Source organism: Nomascus leucogenys, chromosome 4 (genome assembly GCF_006542625.1).
Source record: "Nomascus leucogenys isolate Asia chromosome 4, Asia_NLE_v1, whole genome shotgun sequence".
NCBI classification, from domain to species: Eukaryota; Metazoa; Chordata; class Mammalia; order Primates; family Hylobatidae; genus Nomascus; species Nomascus leucogenys.
In genome coordinates, this window is record NC_044384.1 from 143182587 (window position 1) to 143204436 (window position 21850).

At 52.6% G+C, this 21850-nt stretch overlaps 2 protein-coding genes and 1 pseudogene across 2 annotated transcripts in view; 1 reads left to right on the forward strand and 2 right to left on the reverse strand.

The window, feature by feature from the left end:
• On the forward strand, nt 1-4121 carry LOC100590745 (putative glycosyltransferase ALG1L2). The gene is made up of 4 exons (XM_030810066.1): nt 1-139; nt 1662-1776; nt 2769-2844; nt 3816-4121. The coding sequence occupies exons 1-4, from the start codon at nt 1-3 to the stop codon at nt 3846-3848; spliced, it is 363 nt and encodes a 120-aa protein (XP_030665926.1). The 3' UTR covers nt 3849-4121.
• A 287-nt stretch (nt 4122-4408) lies between these two features.
• Nucleotides 4409-13213, reverse strand: LOC100591083 (annotated as a pseudogene).
• A 2124-nt stretch (nt 13214-15337) lies between these two features.
• Nucleotides 15338-21850, reverse strand: part of LOC115834834 (putative cuticle collagen 91) — a 112272-nt gene continuing 105759 nt past the window's right edge. The window contains 1 exon segment of the mRNA XM_030812410.1: nt 15338-15407. Within this exon segment, the coding sequence (XP_030668270.1) occupies nt 15396-15407 (12 nt within the window). The 3' untranslated portion in view covers nt 15338-15395.

Below are 21850 nucleotides of genomic sequence, written 5' to 3' on the forward strand. Positions count from 1 at the left end.
ATGGCAGTGTCTGCTCTTCTCTGTGAAGGCAAAGGGCCTCTGAGGGAGTATTACAGCCGCCTCATCCACCAGAAGCATTTCCAGCACATCCAGGTCTGCACCCCCTGGCTGGAGGGCCGAGGACTACCCCCGCTTCTAGGTGAGAGGCCAGCAGGAGGCTCAGGGAGGAGGCGGGGCCTTAAGCAGGGGGAAGAGGGGTGGGCGGGATGTACTTTTTCTGAAAAGGTGGCTCTCGAGGCCACTTGGGGACACGACCTGGGCTCTGGCTGAACTCCTGGGAGGAGGCTACTTCCTGGTGTGCCAGTCCCTCCCTGCCAGGTGGCCCCAGAAGCCCTTTACTAAGGGGTTTGAGGAGGCCACGTCCTTTCCGCCTGCCACGCCCTCCATTCAGTCCTCTTCCTTCCTGCAGGAGGGCTGGGCCTGGGGCTGGGGCCACTGTTGCCCAGGTGTGGGAGGCCAGTGGCTTTGGGAGGTACAGGGACGATGTGTCAAACAGCGTCGCCTCTCCCAGTGAGATGGTTCTCCTTTGCCTCCGTCTCTTTCCCCGTTGATTTCTCCAAGTGGGGAGTCGTGGCTTTGTCCTGATGCATCTCTAGAGCCGCATCTTCCAGCTTCGAGTGAGCAGAGCAGTTGGAGGCTGAGGGCCTTTTCCGGGCAGGATTTTCCAGCTAGCCTTTGTTTTAGACGGTCTCGCTCCGTTGCCTAGGCTGGAGTGCACGATCTCAGTTCATGCAACCTCCGCCTCCTGGGTTCAAGCGATTCTCCCACCTCAGCCTCCCGAGTAGATTAGAGGATTACAGGAGCCCGCCACAACACCTGGCTTATTTTTGTATTTTTAGTAGAGACAGGGTTTCACCATGTTGGCCAGGCTGGTCTTGAACTCCTGACCTCAAGTGATCCTACCGCCTTGGCCTCCTTAAGTGCTGGGATTCCAGGCGTGACCCATCAAGCCTGGCCCCAGCTAGTGTTTAGAAATGTTAAGCTATTTGGCCTTATTTTCACACTGACGGCTGGTTTGTGGTGGGTGTGCTGTGGTTTATTATTATTATTATTATTATTTTGAGATGGAGTTTTGCTCTTGTAGCCCAGGCTGGAGTGCAATGGTGCAATCTTGGCTCACTGCAACCTCTGCCTTCCCGGGTTCAAGCGATCCTCCTGCCTCAGCCTCCTGAGTAGCTGGGGATTACAGGCACCTGCCGTGACACTTTGCTAATTTTGTATTTTTTTTTAGTAGAGATGGGGTTTCACCATGTTGGCCAGGCTGGTCTTGAACTCCTGACCTCAGGTGATCTGCCCGCCTTGGCCTCCCAAGATGCTGGGATTACAGGCGGGAGGTGAACCTGGGAGTTGGAGGTTGCAGTGAACTGAGATTGTGCCACTGCACTCCAGCCTGGGTGACAGAGTGAGACTGTCTCAAAACAAAACAAAACAACAACAAAAAAACCAAATTGTGGTTACGTAGAAAAAGTGTCAGCTTACATTTTCAGATGTCCCAGCCAGGCCATGTGGCAGCTTGGCCAGCTTAAGCCACTTGTGCTTAGGGCTGTCGGGGGCCTTATCCGATTTTCACTCCCCTCGGCGGATGTTGCCTCACTGTGCTGGGAGGATTTGTGTTCCCAGGGCAGAGACCAGCGCTCTGACCCACCCCTCTTGCCTAGCAGGGTCGGGGGACCTGGGTGTCTGTCTGGACACGTCCTCCAGTGGCCTGGACCTGCCCATGAAGGTGGTGGACATGTTCAGGTGCTGTTTGCCTGCGTGTGCCGTGAACTTCAAGTGGTGGGAGCAGAACCCGAATCTTTCTGGGGATAGCTTCGCAGATCCACCGCTGAGGGGGAAGCAGTGCAGAGCGAGCTGCCCACAGTGAGGCCCTGCCCCTCGGTCAGTCCAGCACACACTGGAGGCCATGAGGAGGAGCCCTGCGGTTACTGTGGCTGGGCTGAGCCTCACTGAAGTAGTTGCTTCCATTTAGAGCTCATGTTATATTTAGGTTGGTACAAAAGTAATCATGGTTTTTGCCATTAAAATGGCAATTACTTTGGCACCAACCTAATATGAAAAAAAAGCATCTGAAATACTAGAACTCCACACGGGGCTTTTGCTCCTAGAGGAGGATTGGTGGGAATTGCCTGCAGGCTTACAGGGTTTTCTTTGTTTCCTTCTCTCCCACCATGTCCCTTTTGGCCAAGCTCACGTGGTGGGTTTGAATCAGTTAAATGAGTGTCATGCTGTGGCCTCACTCCACCCAGCATAGACGGGTGTTTGGAAGGGTGGCGTTAGTGGAGATTCTAGAAGCAGCAGCTGAGCCCTTGGCCCCTGCTCAGGAGCCGGCCCTTGGATGCGATTCAGGGATGCGAGCCCCTCGTGTGAGCTGAGCTTAGGGAATGTCGGGATCAAATCTGGAGCCCTGGAAAAGTCATCTTTTATGTGCTGAACCAGTCCCCAGGGGGTTGCCTTTATTTGTTCCATGGCCATGGAATTAAGAAAAACATGCAAAAATCATTCTTCAGCCCTTGAAGAGCATCCAGCACAGAAGGTGCAAACCCTCCTTAAGACTCCCTCCTCGAGTCGGTTTGGCCATTTTGCTGTGCACCCCCCAGGCCTTTATACCCTTCAGATGCCAAATCTAAGAACCAGCTCCCGGAAACCACACCCCCTGTTCCAACCCCCAGCCTGGCTTGAGCGTGGGGTGGGTGGGAGCCCAGGTGGGCACCCTAGGGGTCTGGTGTCTTCTCCAGGCAGCTCTCAGGCTCCCTTGGTTCTCTCTGCAGTTTATATGAGCTGGTGAAACATGAAGAAAACGGCCTGGTCTTTGAGGACTCAGAGGAACTGGCAGCTCAGCTGCAGGTAGCCACGTCTGCCACCACGCCAGGGTGGGCAGGGTTCTGGAGACTGGCACCGAGCCACGCTCCCTGAACCCTGCTTCCCACAGCCAGGGTGGGACCATGTGGGGTCTGGTGGAAAAGCTAGGGAGGGAGCAGAAGTCACAGAGGCTGGCCTACTCTGCTGTCCCGTTTCGGTACAGTAGGCTCGGGAAAGTTAGGACACACCCCCACCTACCCTCTGGATTTATGGAGCTGACACTCCACAAGTGATGCTGGAGCCGGGTGGGCCAGGCTGCCGTTTAGGAAGTGATCAGGATCAGGTAGGTGGGCGGGCAAAGGGAATTCTGGGACCAGCCTTGAAAGATGGGTGGAATTCTGCAAAGGTTACTTGTTTCTTGCAAAAAGTAATACATCATTCTTGCCAACAGAATGGCAGGATTTTCAGTAAAGGTCCAGGTCGGAATTCATTTAAACTGGGGCCCCCAGTCTCTGTCAGAACCATGTTACTCTGTTGTGGTGTGAAAGTAGCCACAGATGATCTGTAGATTAGGGAGTGTGGCTTTGTTCCAATAAAATATTTACAAACACAGGCTGTGGGCTGGATTTGGCCTGCAGGCTGTAGTTTGTGATCCTTGATTCAGACAATTTAGCAAGGCTGAAAAGAACACCGACACCCCCTTGTTACCCACAGATGGGTGGGACTATGTTGGCCAGAGGCCGAGAGGAGGGTGCTCACAGGGGAACGTACAGCATGTAGAGGCAGGAAGGTGCTCCAGGGCACCGAGTGTGGGAAAGTGGGACATACAGGGAAGTTTCCAGAAAGCATGATGTAACGTTGGAGGCGGAGCGCTGCTGGGATGTGAAGGGTCTCAAGTCCAAATGAGGGAGTTAGGGACTTGGGAGGGGTTGTTGTTGGGTCAGGGACCTGGGGTCAGCCAGGTGGTGACCTGGGATGGGGTGGGGACAGGGAATGAGGTAAGCTCTGCTCTTTAGTATTTTGCAGATGCTTTTCTCAAACTTTCCTGATCCTGCAGGCAAGCTAAACCAGTTCCGGAAGAACCTGCGGGAGTCGCAGCAGCTCTGATGGGATGAGAGCTGGGTGCAGACTGTGCTCCCTTTGGTTATGGACACATAACTCCTGGGCCAGAGGCTAAAACCCCAGGACTCCTGCTGTCCTTCCCGCAGCTTCTTCTCGGAGTCTCAGGGCAAACCCTTTCGAGCAGCGCCTCCCAGTGGCCAGAAGCTGAAATGATGGCAGTGGTGCTGCCTGGTGAATGAATTGGTTCTGTGACCCTGGAAGCTGTGGTTGGCCCTGATTTCTTCTTTGGAGGCTCGGAAACGCTTCCTGTCTTCTTCTGTTCTTCACGCCCCATGCCCCTGCTAGCGAATTACTGTTCTGTGACTTCCCTGTGACCTGGGCAGTACTCCTCATCCTGCACCTTGTCTCCAGGTGTCACCTTTCTGCCATGTTCCTAACACTTTGATTCCTGTCTTGAGAAAAGCACCTGCTGCACCATAACCCTCCTTCCCTGTGCTGAGCTGCCTTTCTCCTGCCGCAAGCCCCCCACGCCCCAAGCCCACCCTGCTCATTGGCCTCTGCCCGAGTTCCCCGCATGGTGTGGGAGTGTGGAGCATCCTAGCTTTTCCCCGGTGCCCAGTTCTTTCACTTCCATGGGAGTCCTGCAGGGATAGCTCGGGGACCATGCAGGCCCAGGTGGGCGTGGGGGCTCACCCAGCTCGGTGGTGAACAGCTGGCACGTCTCTGGGTTGCGGACAGTGAAGGCCACATAGACCTCAGGAGCCCTCTGGTGCTCCCGGCAGGCAGCCTCCGCAGGACCCAGACAAGCGGCACGATGGCTTCTGGGCAATACAGCACGTCTACAGTGAAAGCTTCAGGTTACTGAAAGGGACCAGCGAACAGTTCCAGGTCATGCTGACCTGAGCAGCAGGGCGAGGCCAGAGAGGCAGCGGTCATATGAGACTATTAGATGCCATTTGACCATTTGGGCCATTAGATGGAAAGGCAATTACTTGGGTGTAAAAGGAGAACCCTTAGTAGAGACAGCTGCAAAAGACCGAAGCAAAAGAAAAAAATCTCCAGACTCACTGGTGTTCCTTAAAAAACCAGCTCTGGTTCTCGGCCTATCTAGAGGGCTTCGAATGACACAAAGCCTGACCCTGCCGTGAACTTCGTGTTTCAGGCATCTGCCGATTGGTCTGCTGGCTTGCAGGGGTGGGCCTGTGTCCCTGGCCACCGCTGGACCTGTGGTTTTCAGGGCTGGGACCCAGGACCACAGGCAGAGCTCTGTTCGGCCAGAGAGGGGACTGAGTGTGCTGGCAGGGGCGAGGGGTTTTCGGTGGCCCAGCCAAACACCACCTTCTCTCAAGGGCCCTGTCCTTGTCCCAGAAGTGTTTGTTTTCCTCCTGTGGTCTCTGAAGGACACAGGGCATGCCTCTGGGACACAGCCATGTGGTGACGACTGTAACGGGAGTATGCCTGTCTCCAACAAGAGGGCTGTGGCTTGAAGGTCACCTTAAGAGGCACCCCTGTCCTTTGATGTCCCCCTGGAGGCCCAGAGTAACTCTTCTGGAAGCCCCATCATGTCCATGCCCGACAGCATCCATTGTTCCCTTTTCCCAGAGCCAAGAGCTGGGTAGAGCTGCAAGGACACCGCCTGCACAGGGTGCCCAGGGCTGGGCATTACCTGCTGCAATGACAACATCTGGCTGGAAGGCAGAGAGCTGATGGACCGTTGTGACGTCCCAGTCCAGCTGGGCCACTGTCACCCTAGGGCTGTCTAAGTTGGCAGTGATGTCTGCCTCTAATGAGAGGCCACTGAGAAGGGCATTCCCTCGGAGTTGCCTGAGGACCCGGCTGTGACAGTCGCTGAAAGTGTGTGCCCGGGGGCGGCACATCTTGCAGATGGCCAGGACTGTGAGGCCGGCACCACTGCCAAGCTCTAAGACAATTCCTGGCGGGAGGAAAGGGGACCGTGTCTGCGACCGCACCAGGGTAAGCCTGCCTCAGTGCCCTGCCCTGCGCCCCGAGGTCACCTGTGAGTGAAGGCTGCCGGGTTCTCGATGGTCCATTCTGCAAGGTAGAGGGCGGCATCCCATGTGACCAGGCCCGTGGTGCCATGGGAGATGATGGCTGTGCTCTTGGAGGGTGTGACCGAGCCTCCCGAGGGCTGCACCAAGAGAGAGTGAGACATTCAGTCCAGCAATCAGAAAACAAGTGGCTTAGAAGACAAGTAGTCATCCACCACATGGCTGAATAAACCACAACAGGACCAATCGCCACTCAGCAATGAGAAGCAGCTAACTGTTGACATGCCAACAGCTTGCACGGGCCTCAAGGGTGTCACGGGGGGTGAAAGACACTCATCTCAGGCCACACAGGATTCCATTCATCCAACATTCCTGAGACGACAGAATTCTGGTGATGGAGCACAGGTCAGTGGTGGCCAGGGGCCAGGTGTGGCTATGAAGGGGTGGCTGCCTTGTGATGATTCAATATGCTATGTTTTTCCTTTGTGGTTTTCTGTATCTATGTTTTATCTTATTTTTTTTGAGCTCTGTCACCCAGGCTGGAATCACTGGCACGATCGTGGCTCACTGCAACCTCCACCTCCTGGGTTCAAGCAATTCTCCTGCCTCAGCTGCCCAAGTAGCTGCGACTACAGGCGTGTGCCACCATGTCCGGCTAATTTTTGTACTCTTTTTTGAGACAGAGTTTCATTCTTGTTGCCCAGGCTGGAGTGCAATGGTGTCATCTCGGCTCACTACAACCTCCACCTCCCGGGTTCTAGAGATTCTCCTGCCTCAGCCTCCCGAGTATCTGGGATTACAGGTGCCCATTGCCACACCCTGCTAATTTTTATATTTTTAGTAAAGACAGAGTTTCACCATTTTGGCCAGGCTGGTCTTGAACTCCTGACCTCAGGTGATCCACCCACCTCAGCATCCCAAGGTGCTGGGATTACAGGCATGAGCCACCACACCCAGCCTAATTTTTGTATCTTTAGTAGAGACAGGGTTTCACCATATTGGCCAGGCTGGTCTCGAACTCCTGACCTCGGATCCACCCACCTCGGCCTCCCAAAGTGCTGGGATTACAAGCATGAGCCACTGCGCCTGGCCCCGTCAAGTATTCTTTGAGGACTGGGCACCAGGTCCTTGTGAAGCAGGTAGTGTGTGTTACCTATTGGACAAATGCCCAACAACCCCACGAGACATGCTATTGTTATTGAAGTGCTTGATTTACAGACAGGGAAACTGAGGCTAAAGAAGGTTAACGGACCTCATGTCTAAGACTGCAGAATGGGTGGGTCAGGATTTGAACCCACACCCACGTTTTCACTTTGTCTGTGCAGGAAGGGTATCTGGGCTGTGAGGGGGAGGAGGGTGCCCTTCTCATACCAGTAAATAGCTCCGGTGGCCCTGCGTGGACTCCTTGGCCATCAGGTCTCCGCCAGCGCCTCGTACAGCTCATCCAAAGGCCCCATGTGGACAGCCTCGTGCTGGGGGCAGACAGAGTCAGAGCTTGTTTGCTTTCGTTCTAATCTTTAAAAATGGCCAGATGATTTTCAACAAGTTTGGAGGGGAGATTTGGGATGGAATGGTGTAATACCGGCCAGCTGGCATATAAAATATTCACTTCGTTGGGCGTGGTGGTGTGTGCTGAATAGTCCCAGCTACTCTAGAGGCTGACATGGGTGGACTGCTTGAGCCCAGGGGTTCCAGGACAGCCTGGGCAACAGAGATCTTGTCTCTAAAAAAAAATAATTCCACTTGGCAGGGAAACCTGGATGGGAGGGCCTTCAACAAGAGGTGTTGAGAGGGTAGGGTTAGGTGTAGTCTAGGGCAGGAGACAAGGATTCCGTGAGAGCTGCCACACGACCATGACAGAGAGCTCTGTGTTTGGATCAAACACAGAGAGGAGGAAAACAAAAGGTGCTCTTAAGTGAGCCCAGGCAGAACTGTGAGGGCGGCCCATGCTGCAGGCTGTGGCTGTCAGCAGGCTGCTTCTCCACAGCTGGCCCGTCCTAGGATTCACAGGGCAGCAGCAGGCTACACTGGGTGACTGATGCCCTCTCCTGGTGGCACACGGCAGACCTGCTGGTGACCACAGATGCACCCTTTTGGGGAGGACCAGGGAGAAAGCAGGTATTGGAGAAGCAGGGGATTGTTTATTTGCTAAAAGTGTGGCCCCTTCACTCAGCTGGTCTGCTACTGCCTACTAAGGAACGGCCTCTCGACATCCTCAGGTCAAACCCTGCATGTTTGGGCCCATCTTTCAGGCCAGGTGCGGTGGCTCATGCCTGTAATCCCAGCACTTTGGGAGCCCGAGGCAGGCAGATCACCTGAGGTCAGGAGTTCGAGACCAGCCTGGCCAACATGGTGAAACTCTGTCTCCACTAAAAATACAAAAACTAGCCAGGCATGGTTGCGTGTGCCTGTAGTCCCAGCTTCTTAGGAGGCTAGGGACGAGAATTGCTTGAACCCAGGAGGCAGAGGTTTCAGTGAGCCGAGATTGTGCCACGGTAATCCAGCCTCAGCAACACAGTGAGACTCTGTCTCAAAAAAATAAATAAATAAGTAAAAAATAAAATGCATCCTGTATCAGTCAGGAAAGAGCTCGTTCCAGCAGGATCAATGCAGAGAATTCACCAGAGGAACTAGTTCCAAAGGTATGGCAAGAGCTAAACCTTCCAACAGGGGCCCGTGGGGCAACCCAGAGACCCAGAGACGGACAAGAGCAGGAAACTCCAACCCCTTTGGTGGGCAGGACAGAGGGTGTGGGTGAGGGTTCCAGTGCTGTGGGCTGGGCCAGCCTGGTAGGAATGAGAATCCATATGCTAGGAGAGGGGGCCCCAGAGAAGCAGCTGCTTCGGAAACCCCAGGAGGCAGAGTGAGGGAGAGACGCTGGCCTCCCCTTATTCCCGCCCTGCACTGTCTCCCATGGGTCACACGCAGCTGCAGGCAGTTGCCTGGGGAGGGCCCTGCCCTGCTGGGGTTTGCAAAGCAGGCCCAGGGCCTGGGAAGGACAGGGGCTCCAGCACGCAGGTGGCTATGCTGTCCGGCTACTGGGCGGACACTGCCCATAACTGACCTTTTTGATGAGTTCTGAGAGAAAGCACCGGGCATACTTGACTGACAGCGGGTGCTTCACACACACAGGATGCTTCACAGTCTATGGCAAAGGACAGAACGTTGGTTGCTCGAGAGCCCGTCTTAAGTCTCCTATGAGCTTCAAGCCAACACAGCAGAGGGCAAACTCCAGGCTACGCGATCCCTCAGCAAAGATGTAGATTGACACAGCGTTCCAGCCCCACGCATCTGAAGTTTGTCTTAAGATATAAGCCATTTCCTAAAAATGCTTCCACTGCAGTGGCACAGGCTATGGCAGCATTTCTAACGCCCATTCTGAGCAGGAACACAGGGCATGAGGGCCCAAACCACCTCCCTCCCAGGGGAGCCAGTGTGAACCAGGCTTTGCAGTAAGGACAGTCGCCAACTGTCTGGCTCTATGGAAGAGGCGGGAAGGCCCACTCGGCAACTGCTCTCTTGGAGCATGTGTCCCTGGGGACAGGATGGAGGGGAGGGGACGCTCAGGGTGACACTCCAGCTAAAGCTGAGAGAAGCCAAGTGCAGGACGAGCAAGTTCCAGGCAGTGGGAATAGCCGGTGCAAGCTCTGAGGTGGCCACGGCCTGGCACTTGCAAAGGAGGGCAGATGGACTGGTGCAGCAGGAGTGGGGACGGTGGGAAAACCGGAGCCTGGAGGGAGAGGGAGGAGACGGTCCGTAGCGCCTGCTGGCTGGGAGGGATGCAGATTCTGCCCAAGGGCAGCAAAGTACCCCACGCAATACACAGGCTCTTCAGGCTGGTGCTGGTTTTTCATTTTTTCTGACACAGAGTCTCGCTCTGTTGCCCAGGCTGGAGTGCAGTGGCCCGATCTTGGCTCACCACAGCCTCCACCTCCCAGGTTCAAGCGATTCTCCTGCCTCAGCCTCCCGAGTAGCTGGGACTATAGGCGTGCACCACCACGCCCAGCTAATTTTTGTATTTTTAGTAGAGATGGGTTTTTGCCATGTTGGCTAGGCCGGTCTTGAACTCCTGACCTTAGGTGATCCGTCCCCCTCAGCTTCCCAAAGTCCTGGGATTACAGGTGTGAGCCAGTGCACCCAGCCTTGTGCTGGATTTTAAAGCAGCTCTCCCTACATTTCATGCTTCACCACCTACGAGAGTGAGGCTCAGGGTGAAACTCAGAGCAGGGTGCGAGATAACTTCAGGTATCTTCATGCTTGAAGCCCTGACCTACTGTATTGCCCCAAAAGTCTTCCCTGCTGTGGCTGCATCTTTTCCACGTGGTAATCTTGGTTCACCTCTAGCACAGGAATTCTTAACCGGGGCTCCTCGGATGGGCTGGGTGGGTGGGGGTGGAGGATGTCTGCCTCCCCCGAGTTTGTATGGAAACATATTCTTCTGGTGCACTTCATTCTGGGAGGGAGTCTGTTGCTTTGTCTTTTCTGAAGGGCTCATGGCCCTTCGAAGGTGAAGACCCAGGATGCAGGGTGATCTGCACTTGGCCCTCAAGGCCAAGGTCAGGCCGTGGCTGGGCCGGGTGGTGATTCTGCCTCTCACCTGCATTCAGATGCACTTGAGTCCAAGCCCCACCCTGGGCAAAGCAAGGGCCCATTTAGGTCTAGAATGGACAGGAGTGGGCAGGACAGGCCTCATGAATGCAAAAAAGAAAGTCTCTGAGCATCTACCAAATGCTAGAAGCTGTTTTGCACCTGTCATCTCTGTTTTTGCTGTGGATGGTTTAAAAAACATTCCCTAGATTCCCCCTTCTCATGCAGATTTTTGTATATTCTGATGTCTTTGTCTAAGTCTTAGAAAACGAAAGCGCTGGAGCTGTCGGAGGTGCTGACACCCACCTGCAGTGCTGACTCCATGGTTTTGTTCTTCGAACAAGGGTGTTTTTAAAGGGTACAACACACCTGTGGTTCTTCTCTCAGGTCTTCCGGACAGATTCAGGAGGCAGGGTCATGAGTCCCAGGGACTCTGGGATTCTTACCTTCTGCAAAATATCCCACAGCAGCTCACAATCTGATGAGTCTCTTAACTTTGCTTCTAAGCTCTGTGTGGAGGGGAGAGAGAAATCTCAAGGGCGCATTCCCAGGAACATTAAACACGCAATAGAATGTGGGGGCAAAGCACTATGTGATGTCTCCCTGGGGACGTGGAGCCAGTTGGAAGTGGCAGCCACAGCAGCTGAAAGCCTGACCTTCAGATGTCCCAGGCTGCACCTGGATGAGTCACAGGAAGAAGGCTAGAAGACTGACTCTTGGCCACATTAGTCCTGGCTACTTAGCTGCCACCTGGGTCATGGGCCAGCTCCCTGGTTGCACTGGTCAGCCAGGAATTACCGGGGCAGCCATGGCACCAAGCTTTGATGGACTTGCCAACTGAGTTTAAGTGGAAATGCAGAATGTGCCCATACCAGCCTGGGTTACATTGTCCTTTTACAGGGGCCTCAAGCCCAGCAGCGAGCTTTGGCTCCCGAGTTAGGCAGACTGTCTCGGCTGGTATGTGACACAGGGCAAGGCACTTCATTGCTTCAGAGCTCCTTCTATGCCGTAAAAGGCCCTACGAGACCTGGTCCTAATCCCTCTCTCTGGCCTGTTCTCCCTCACCCCTTCCCCACCCTGCTCACTCCACTCCAGCCACACTGGCTGCCTTGCTGTTGTTCCTCAACCACAGCCGGCTTGTTTCCACCACAGGGCCTTTGCATATCCTGTTCCCCAAGCCCTTCCCATGGCTAGCTGCTTCACCACTCAGGCCCCAGTTCAAATGCCACCTCTTTGGGGAAGGCTTCCCTGATTCCCCGACTTTGGTGACTGTTCTCTCCAGTTGCTCCATTCACCATTTCCCTGTTTTCTTGGCTTTAAAGCCACTCTCATCTGGTCTTTTCTTGTTTATTCATTTGTTTATTCTCTGGATCTCCCATGCAAGCAGAGCCTCATCTGTCATGGGCACTGCTGATCCATGGTGCCTGGCTCATGGAAGGCATTTATTAAACATTTTGAGACGGAATAAAAACAGTAGCTAACACCGACCTGCATTTACCATGAGCCAGGCACTGATCCACAGGCTTTTGTACTCAACCCTGACAACAACCCTAAGAGGTAGGTATCATTACATCCCCCATTTTATTAATAAGAAAACAATAGCACAGAGAGATGCAGTCACTTGCCCAAGGTCACACAGGGCCAGGGGTTGGGCCAGGATTTGAAGCAGGCAGGCTGTCTCCTGGGTCTGAACTCTCAACCACTTCACCCTAATCAAACAATCCCTCTGGTCAAATGCAAGTGATAATAATAGTACCCACCTCTTGGGTGCTGAGGGTGAGCCTAAGTTAGCATTCAGTGTGGGCATGTGAACAATTATAGTCAATATTGAATGGAGACCTGTGATGCTTTTATGAAGGTTTCTATTTTGGGTTAAAAATGCACAAATTTCTCCTGACCAGGAATGATCTCTGAGTGTTAAATATTTTATGTCAATGGAATAACGCAAATCATTAAGCAACACCCCATAAAATGGGGCAGACCCAGGGAGGAATATATATCCAAACTGACTCATCCCAGTGAGCTCACCGCACATGAATTACAAATGGGGCGGGGTGCATTAAGCCCCTCTGCTGGCATAAGGGAGGCTGCTGCCTGCCATGTGCCTGTGCTGAGAATGGCAGGTCACCAGGGAGACGAGAGGCCACCCCCTTCTCTGTCTCTTCCATCACAGGCGTCAGCGCCTCCGCCGATTCTGTGCAGTGCTCGACAAATAGATGAGAACAGTGAGGCACGAGGGACACCCTGTGACCTGGTCACCGCGCTCAGGAGGACGTGGTTACTCGCGGTCCTGAGGGCGCTGACTTTTTAGAATGGGCGAGGACAGCTGTGTCCCAGTGACCAGAACGATTATTGCCTTTAGAAAGTCGTGAAAATCATCGTGAACTGTACCCCACACCAAGCGCGCTTCTGCCCCCCAAGACGGTGGAGACGCCCCCAGCTTCCGCCGCCAGCCCGCGGGGCAGGAGGGGTGCGAGCGACTCTGGGCAGGCCCCAGGGACGGGGACCGGGTCGCGCGGCCCTGACCCGCGGGAGCCCAGACATTCACGTGGCGGGAGCGCCGGGGGCTTCAGCACGGAGACCCACCCCGTCCGCCCCTGGACTCCAGCGAGCCCCGCGGGCGTCTCCGCTCGCTCCGCTGCGCACCTGCCAGGGGAAGGAGCGCAGTGCGCGCGCAGCCAGGAAGCGGCGCTCGAAACTCTGCAGCAAGAGTTCGGTCCCCGCGTTCTCCTCGGGCGCCATGACGTGGGCGGGGCCGCAGCGTTGCCGGGAGACCGGGTGCAAGCGGGGCCTGAACTGAAGAGGGAGCGGGCCCAGGGCAGTGCCCGGGGGCAGACAGGGGGCGGGGCCCGGGGATAGGGTCAGGAGGAGCCCCGTGGGGGCGGACTCTAGGGCGGGGCCAAGAAGAGCGTTATGAGGGCGGGGCCTGGGGTGGGGCCAGGATGAGCGTCTTGAGGGCGAGGCCTGGGGTAGGGCCAGGAGAAGCGTCGTTGGGGCAGGTCCTGGGGAGAGTCCAGGTTGGCGGGTCCTGGGCGGGGCCAGGATAGGGCGATCCTGGAAGCTGGGCTCCCGAAGCGTCCAGGTTGGTGGCGTCCTGGAGGCGGGGCCTTGCATGGGGGCAGGATAAGAGTCCTGGAGGCGGGCATTAGGGCGGGGATAAACGATGATTATCGTTTATCTCAGGAGGCGGAACTCAGAGCAGAGCCCAGGAGACAGGTCTTAGGGCGGGGCTAAGGCCAGACCCAGAGGAGGGCTCAGGAGGCGGGGCCGGGGCGGGGCGTTGACTACGTCGTAGCTCATGAACAGGCGGTGCGCGGACTCTGGGAGGCGGAGCTTAGGACGGGCCGACGTGGGGAGGGGCCCAGGGTCCGGGAGGTGGGGCCGAGTCCGGGCTGCGGGCTACGCTCAGCAGGCGGGCCCTGGGGCATGGCCAGGCGCTGCTCGGGCCCTGGGAGGTGGAGCTTAGGGAGGGGCCGGTGTCGGGAGGGACCCGGGGACTGGGAGGCGGGTCGGGGCTGGGCTCAGGGGCCGAGACGGAGCTGGGCTTGGGGCGGGGCCGAGACGGAGCGAGGGGTCCAGGGTGTGGGAAACGGGGAGGGGTTTGAGGAGGGGATCGGAGTGTGGCTCAAGTTCGGGAGGCGTTACCTGCGGAGGGTTTGAGGCAGGCCCAGTAGCGAGGCCACGGTCGACCGAGGCGGGGCCAGGGGCGGGCCCTAGGAGCCGGAGCTTTGGACGGGGCCGAGTCCGGGTTTGGGGCCCGGGAGGCGGGGCCGGTTAGGGCGAGGTTCCCTGGGATCGTTGGGTCAGGCCTTGGGCCAAAGTAGGCACTCTCGCAGTTCCTCCGCCTTCAGTAAGGTCTTTTTGGCAGGGGCCTTACGGGTGCGCGCTTCGGTCCTGGAGGCCTTATCCTTGCCTCCTCTCTATCAGCGCCACCCGTCTGGGGCCCGACAGGAGGGAGCTTTCCCTCTGTCCCCCAGCCTTTGGACCGTCACCAAACAAGCCATTCGTTCGCCAAATACTTATTAAGCGCCTACCATGTGCCTGGCAAGGCAGATGTAACAGTGAGAAAAACTGGGTGTGGTCCAGGCCCTCCAGGGGCTCAGGGGCTCCTGGAAGAAGTGGACATTCAAGTACTTACCACACAAATGAGTATAAAAGTACAATAGCGATATCTGCCACGAAGGAGAGCAGACAGAGCTAGCGGGGCTTCCAGGAGGAGTTTTGATCTTGCAGGGACAGGAAGGGGGAGTTAGCTCCTGCGGGGTGGGATTAGGGGTGGTGGTGACATAGACTTGGGGACAGAGTGGAAAACAACAAAAATATAATTATTTTAGTTCAAAGTTACTGTCTCTTGAGTCGAAAGGCAGGGCAGTTAGCAACACAGTTCAGATTTCAGTACTGCTCCTGAAATCCGAACTGTGTTCAAAGTCTAAAACGTTTCCCTTAGCAAATGCCTCATAAAACGCCATTTGGAAGAGTCCCGAGAGCTAATTTGTTAAGTATACTTGCAGCAGGTAGATGAGGAGACAGATTAAATCTTATTACCTCTTTCAGATGAGAGGCACCTGAGCCCTGCTCCGCTATGAGAATGAGAGGGGAATTAGTTCTAATTGAATACACTTGTTCTCTCATAGCTGTTGTTCCCCACCAGAACCAAATAAGCGCAAAATCTGACAAAGAAAAAAAAAGGTTCATCTTTTATTCCCCCAAAGACTTTCATTTAAATCGAGAGGGTGGGATGTGGTTATTGCTGTGTTTTTAGACAGAATCAACGGTTTCTGGGTCTGAGATGTTGCATACACCCTCTCAGTCCGTGTATCCTGAAATGGAATCACCTGAGAATCCAAAGCAAGTCCTAACCAGGGATGGGTCTGGGTGGTTAAAGAAGGTTGGCTTCAGAACTGGGCCAGGGGCACTGCTTTGCTTTTGCTGTTTTGATCAGCTCTCTGCCTGCAGGAGACAAGGAAAACCAATGGGAACAGGTTAGTTACACTCATAAATCCTGGGCTTATTTTATTAACTCACATAATAGCTATTAATTGCCTTTCCTCCAAGGAGCAAAAGGGCATATACGGACAATGCCGTAGTAACACTGTATTATGTTATACTAAAATATTAATAAATCGAGGCTGGTTCAGTCTTTCCTGATTCCACAGATTGGAAGCAGATTGAGGAAGGACGCTAGCGGACCACAGAGCTGAGCCATACATACAGAAGAAATCTTTCTTTCTTTTTTTTTTTTTTTTTTTGAGACGGAGTTTCGCTCTCTTATTGCCCAGGCTGGAGTGCAATGGCGCGATCTCGGCTCGCTGTAACCTCCACCTCCCGGGTTCAAGTGATTCTCCTGCCTCAGCTTCCCGAGTAGCTGGGATTACAGGTGTGAGCCACCATGCCGGGCCATTTTTGTATTTTCAGTAGAGACAGCGTTTTAGCACGTTGGCCAGGCTGGTCTCAAATTCCTGACCTCAGGTGATCTGCCTGCCTCTGCCTCCCAAAGTGCTGGGATTACAGGCGTGAGCCACTGCGCCTGACCAGAAGAAATCTTTATCTTGGTGTGCGGGCTCTGATGATGGACAAATGTCATCTATCTTGGATCTGAATCTGGAAGGATCAAGGCACTGAAGGGATTTTTTTGTTTCAGTCTCCCACTGTTGCCAGGCTGGAGTGCAGTGGCACTATCTCGGCTCACTGCAACCTCTGCCTCCCAGGCTCAAGCGATTCTCCTGCCTCAGCCTCTTGAGTAGCTGGAACTACAGGCATGCGTCACCACGCCCAGCTAATTTTTGTATTTTTAGTAGAGACAGGGTTTCACCATGTTGGCCAGGATTGTCTCAATCTCTTGACCTCATGATCCATCTGCCTTGGCCTCCCAAAGGGCTGGGATTACAGGCATGAGCCACCATGCCCCACCTCACTGAAGGGGTTTTTTTAATGTCACGTGGCTCTCACAGGTGCGGTGTGTTCGGGTGCAAGTGAAGATTAGGACTGATGCTTAAAACCAAACATAAAATTCCAGGTGGTGTTGCTATGGGGAGCAGCATTAGGACAATCTGAGTGGTTTCAGTTGCAAGAGTGTGTGTGTGTGTATGTGCAAGAACTACAGTCAAGATTCAATGTCTGGCTTTGAGGGTCTCTTTAATAACAGTAATAGCAACCTAAGGCAGTTTAACAGTATGGAATGGTTGCCTTTTAGAAATTAAGCTATGGGCATGGAAGTTCAATCAGTACACTGAAGTTTTTCCTTTATCTCTCCTATGGTTAATGGTTTCTGCAGAAAAGGACCAATTGATTTCTAAAACATTGCTTCAGGTTGTAGAGACTTTTATAGGTCATGTTTCAACTTACAGAAAATTTTTATAGTTCAAATATAAATCACGTTCAATGTGGACTTTGTAATAGAATTTAAGGTTAAGTAAAGTTTCCACTTTCCTTAGGCTGTTTGCAGTGCCCAGCAGGCCCCATGATATCGAGATGGAAGTTATGTTAAAGGAGGAGATTGGTCAGGGATGGGCAGAATAAGGAATATGGGCAGCTCAGGCTAATAATACAATGATTGAGATGTAGAAAGAGGGCCAGGCATGGGATAACACCTGTGATCCCAGTGCTTTGGGAGGCCAAGGCAAGAGGATCGCTTGAGGTCAGGAGACCAGCCTGGTCAACAGAGTGAGACCTAATCTGTACCAAAAAAAAAAAAAAAAAAAGTTGGGCATGGTTGTGTGCGCCTGTAGTCTCAGCCACTTGGAAGGCTAGGTCAGGGGATCCCTTGAGCCCAGGAGTTTGAGGCTGCAGTGAGCTATAATCACGTAACTGTACTCCAGCCTGGGTGATAGAGGGAAGCCCTGACTCAAAAAAATTGAGTCAGGGAAAAAATTGGAAATCTTAATCCTCGGTATCCAGGAATGTGACCTTATTTGGAAATAGGGTGTTTGTAGATGTAGTCAAGTAACGATGAGTCATACTGGATTGGGGGCTGCTGATGAGGGGGCAGATACAATGACTGGTGTCCTTATAAAAGAAGAGAATGAGGGCCACGCATGGTGGCTCATGCCTGTAATCTCAGCTCACTTTGGGAGGGTGAGGTGGGAGGATCACTTGAGGTCAGGAGTTCGAGACCAGCCTGGCTAACATGGTGAAACTCCATCTCTACTAAAAATACAAAATTAGCACTGCGTGGTGGCGGGCGCCTGTAATCCCAGCTACTCAAGAGGCTGAGGCAGGAGAATCACTTGAACGTAGGAGGCAGAGGTTGCAGTGAGCCAACATTGTGCAACTTCACTTCAGCCTGGGTGACAGAGGGAAACTCCATCTCAAAAAAATAAAAGAGGAGAATGTCAGGTGAAGACAGAGACACAGGGAGAAGGCAGCCATGTGATGAGGGAGGAGAGATTGGAGCGATGCATCTACAAGGAACACCAAGCATTGCCGGTGGCCACCAGAAGCCAGAAGAGGCAGGAAGGATTCTCTCTTACATGTTTCAGAGGAAGCGAAGCCTGGCCGACACCGTGATTTTGGACTTCTAGCATCCAGGCCTGCGAGACAATACATTTCTGTTGTTTTCAGCCACGTGTGGGGCCCTCGTTGCTGTTGTGGTTGTTTTTTTTTTTTTTTTGGAGATGGAGTTTCACTCTTGTGCCCCAGGCCCAAGTGCAATGGCGCGACCTTGGCTCTCTGCAACCTCCTCCTCCCAGGTTCAAGCAATTCTCCTGCCTCAGCCTCCTGAGTAGCTGGGATTACAGGCATGCGCCACCTTGTCCAGCTAATTTTTGTATTTTTAGTAGAGATGGGGTTTCACCATGTTGGCCGGGCTGATCTCAAAATCCTGACCTCAAGTGATCCGCCCGCCTCAGCGTCCCAAATTGCTGGGATTACAAGCATGAGCCACCAAGCCCGGCCTTGTGGTTATTTTTTTAGACAAGATCCCGCTGTGTCATCCAGGCTGGAGTGCAGTGGTACAATCTCAGCTCCTGCAGCCTCAACCTCCCTGAGCTCAGGTAATTTTCCCATCTCAGCCTCCAAATAGCTGGGACTACACGCTTGGCTAATTTTTGTATTTTCTGTAGAGATGGGGTCTTGCTGTGTTACCCAGGCTGGTCTCGAACTCCTTGGGCTCAAACCATCTGCCTGCCTTGGCCTCCCAAAGTGCTAGGATTACAGGCATGAGCCACTATCCCTGGCCACCCTTGTTAAAAAATAAAGAATTTCAACATGGTGATGGCAGATTATTAAACCACAGTGGGGACTCTTCTGTGTCCCTGTGGGACTGTCCAGGTAGCAAGCCCATGAAGCCGGCCCTAGCTGCTGGGTTCTTGGAGTGCTGGACCTCCCGTGGCATGTGGCAAGGAGTTGTCATGGGTTATCATGACATATGATGATCAACTACAGGAGACCCAAAGACCACTCAGTCCTTTTTCCGATGAATGGCTGTGTATGTCACACTAGCAACAAACAGAACCGCAAGAGCTCCTGTGACAATGCTGAGCCCCATCACTGCGCCTTACAGAGCAGATGCCCTCTGTACCTCTGCTCCTGTTAAGAAACCGGAGGGTTTTTAATTGTCTGATTATTAAGAGGCTGTTCTGGCTGCTCCTGGTTCCCTGGGAAGTTTCCGATCTAGCCGCTAGTGAGTATTAATTATGGAAATGAAATGTACATTTAACCCAACAAAATGCTCACTCTAGAGAAATCTCATAGGGCAAGTCATTGAAAGCCGATTTACTAAATGACCTCTTCACCAAATGACCCATTTGCCTAATGACCACTTTGTCAAATGATCAATTTGCTGAAAGCCAATTCGCTGAAAATCTGTTTGTGGGATGTCCTGCTTATCAGTAACGGACAGTCAGACGCAGCTTATCCCAGGCTCCCAATGCGATGTGGGACAGGGGAGTGGCTACAAAATGGTTGTAGCAAAACTCCAAAACTTAAAAAGAAGAAAAATCCTCCTTAATTTGGTGAATTGGTCATTCATTTAATTAGTTTTCTACAAAAGGGACTGCTTCCTGTATGTTCACAATGAGATCATGGGCAGTGGCTTACAAGGAGAGAAAGGATGTATATCACCCCTGCCCTCCCCTGTTTTCCTTTTTTTTTTTTTTTTCAGAAGCAGGAATTGTAGTGGCATAGCACAGTCATAGCTCACTGCAGCCTCAAACTCCTGGGTTCCAGCGATCCTCCCACCTCAGCCTCCCCAGTAGCTGGGACTACAGGCATGTGACACTACACCCAGCTAATTTTCTGTAGAGACAGGATCTCTCTGTGTTGCCCAGGCTGGTCTCAAGCTCCTGGCCCCAAGTGATCCTCCTACCTCGTCCTCCCAAAGTCCTGGGATTACACATATGAGCCACTGTGCCCAGCCCATTACTCCTTTTTGCATGTAATTGCTTTAAGCGCTCCTTAGATCACTGGACAGTATCCAAGTCTCTCCTGGCAAAAGGAAAGATAGCCAGTGTTTGTAAACAACCCATAAAAGAAGGCAACAGCAAATTCTGAGATGATTTTATTCTTCCTTTGTATCACCCAGATTGAAAGGGTTTGAAGTCTTGAGAATTTGCAGTCTCGTTTCAGACTCTCCTCTCTCCTTTTTCAGCATCGAGTGAACAGCAGGGTTTTGCTCCTCCCCTATGAACAGCTTTCTGTGCTATTGAAGGAGGGCTGATTTCCCTATCTGGAAGGGGCATCTTGGGGGCAGACTGTACACAGTGATTTCCTGAGGACCGGAAGGATTACAGCCTGACTTTCTCTATAGAGCGCCTTCGCTTTGCCTAAAAGGCACTATGTAAAATGTTACCAGCAGGTCGAAGGATTCCCTATCTCCCCTGCTATCTGTTTGGAGCTGTTGGCATCTTGTTCCTGGGGTTCCAAAGCTGCTGGGAAACAGGATTGTTCTGCTTGAATTTCCTCCTCTCCACCATGAGACCCCTTTTTGATTCTTTTCTATCTCAGGACAGAGCAGACTGTGCTGACAGTTTTCTGGCAGCTGCTTTTGTATCTCACCTGGCTGCTGGTCGTAAGAGTTCACGAGCATTTTCTGGGTGACTGCCAGGGAGCCGTTGTGGGTTTGGGGGTGACTCCCAGGAGCTTACACATGAATGGGTAGATGTGGATGCCGTTAAAAGTCTTGGCCAGGCGATTCCTCTTGAAATCTGGCCCGAAAGCTCTGAATATGGTCTTCATATCCATGAGAACATTATCAAAGCCATGGCTGCCTTTGTTGAAACACATTATAATTCTCTGAAAAATAATAACAATAAAAAAGCCATTTTAGATTCCAATCCGCTGAAAGAAAACTGTCCCTTAGTTAATGTCATGCTTGTTGGATCTATGAAGTCTTTGAGAATCTAAACTACAAGGACACTGCTCTGTGTGGTGGTGGAGAGAATACCAAGGATTTAGAGGTCTTTAAGAAAGAGAATGTAGAAAGCGTACCCATTGGAAACAGCAAGATGATGATAATTGCACTGACAGTAATAATAAGGTCAAATATATAGAGCTTACTATGTGTCATGAATTTTTCTGAATGCTTCATAAATATATGTTACCTCCTTTACCCTCATGGCAGCCCAGTAAAGGCGCCATTCCCCATTTTACAGCTGGGGAAACTGAGTTACAGAGCTTTTCTGCACTGAGTCATCAGGAGCAAATGCTAGATCAGGTAACTGAACCCAAGCAATCTAGATCCAGAGCCAAATAGATGTATTCTTTGTGGTATAAATACATATAGATACACTTTTAGGGGAAGGGTGGGGGTAGGATGGGATGAGGATTCTGGGTAATTCCTTGGTAAATGCCAAATACCTTTCTTGTCTGTCCCTCTTTTCAAATGGTAAAGTAATGTCAATTGCAATACTTTTTTTTTTTTTTTTGAGACAAGGTCTAGCTGGAGTACAGTGATGCAGTGATAACCCACTGCAGCCTCAAACTCCTGGGCTCAAGCAATCCATCCACATCAGCTTCCCAAGTAGTTGGGACTACAGGCCCACACTACTATGCCCAGCTAATTATTTTAATTTTTGTAGAGACGGCAGGTGGTGGTGGGGGTGTCTCCCTATGTTGCCAAGTCTGGTCTCGAACTCTTGACCTCAAGTGAACCTCCTGCCTCAGCCCCACAAAGCTCTGGAATTATAGGCGTGAGCCACTGTGGCTGGCCACAATACTATTTATTTATATTTTAGACCAACAGATATTCTAGCATATAAGAAATGTGATGCTCTCTGTACATTGAAGAGTTGGTCTAATATTTGGCCTGGTGGATACAGAAATTGCCCGTCTGCTCCGCTCTGGTTGAAGAAAGCAGTCCGACTGTCTCTGAGGCTATGGAGCAGTCCATCAAGAATGAAAGCCCTCTGCCAGGCACGTTGCCTCACACCTGTAATACCAGCGCTTTGGGAGGCCGA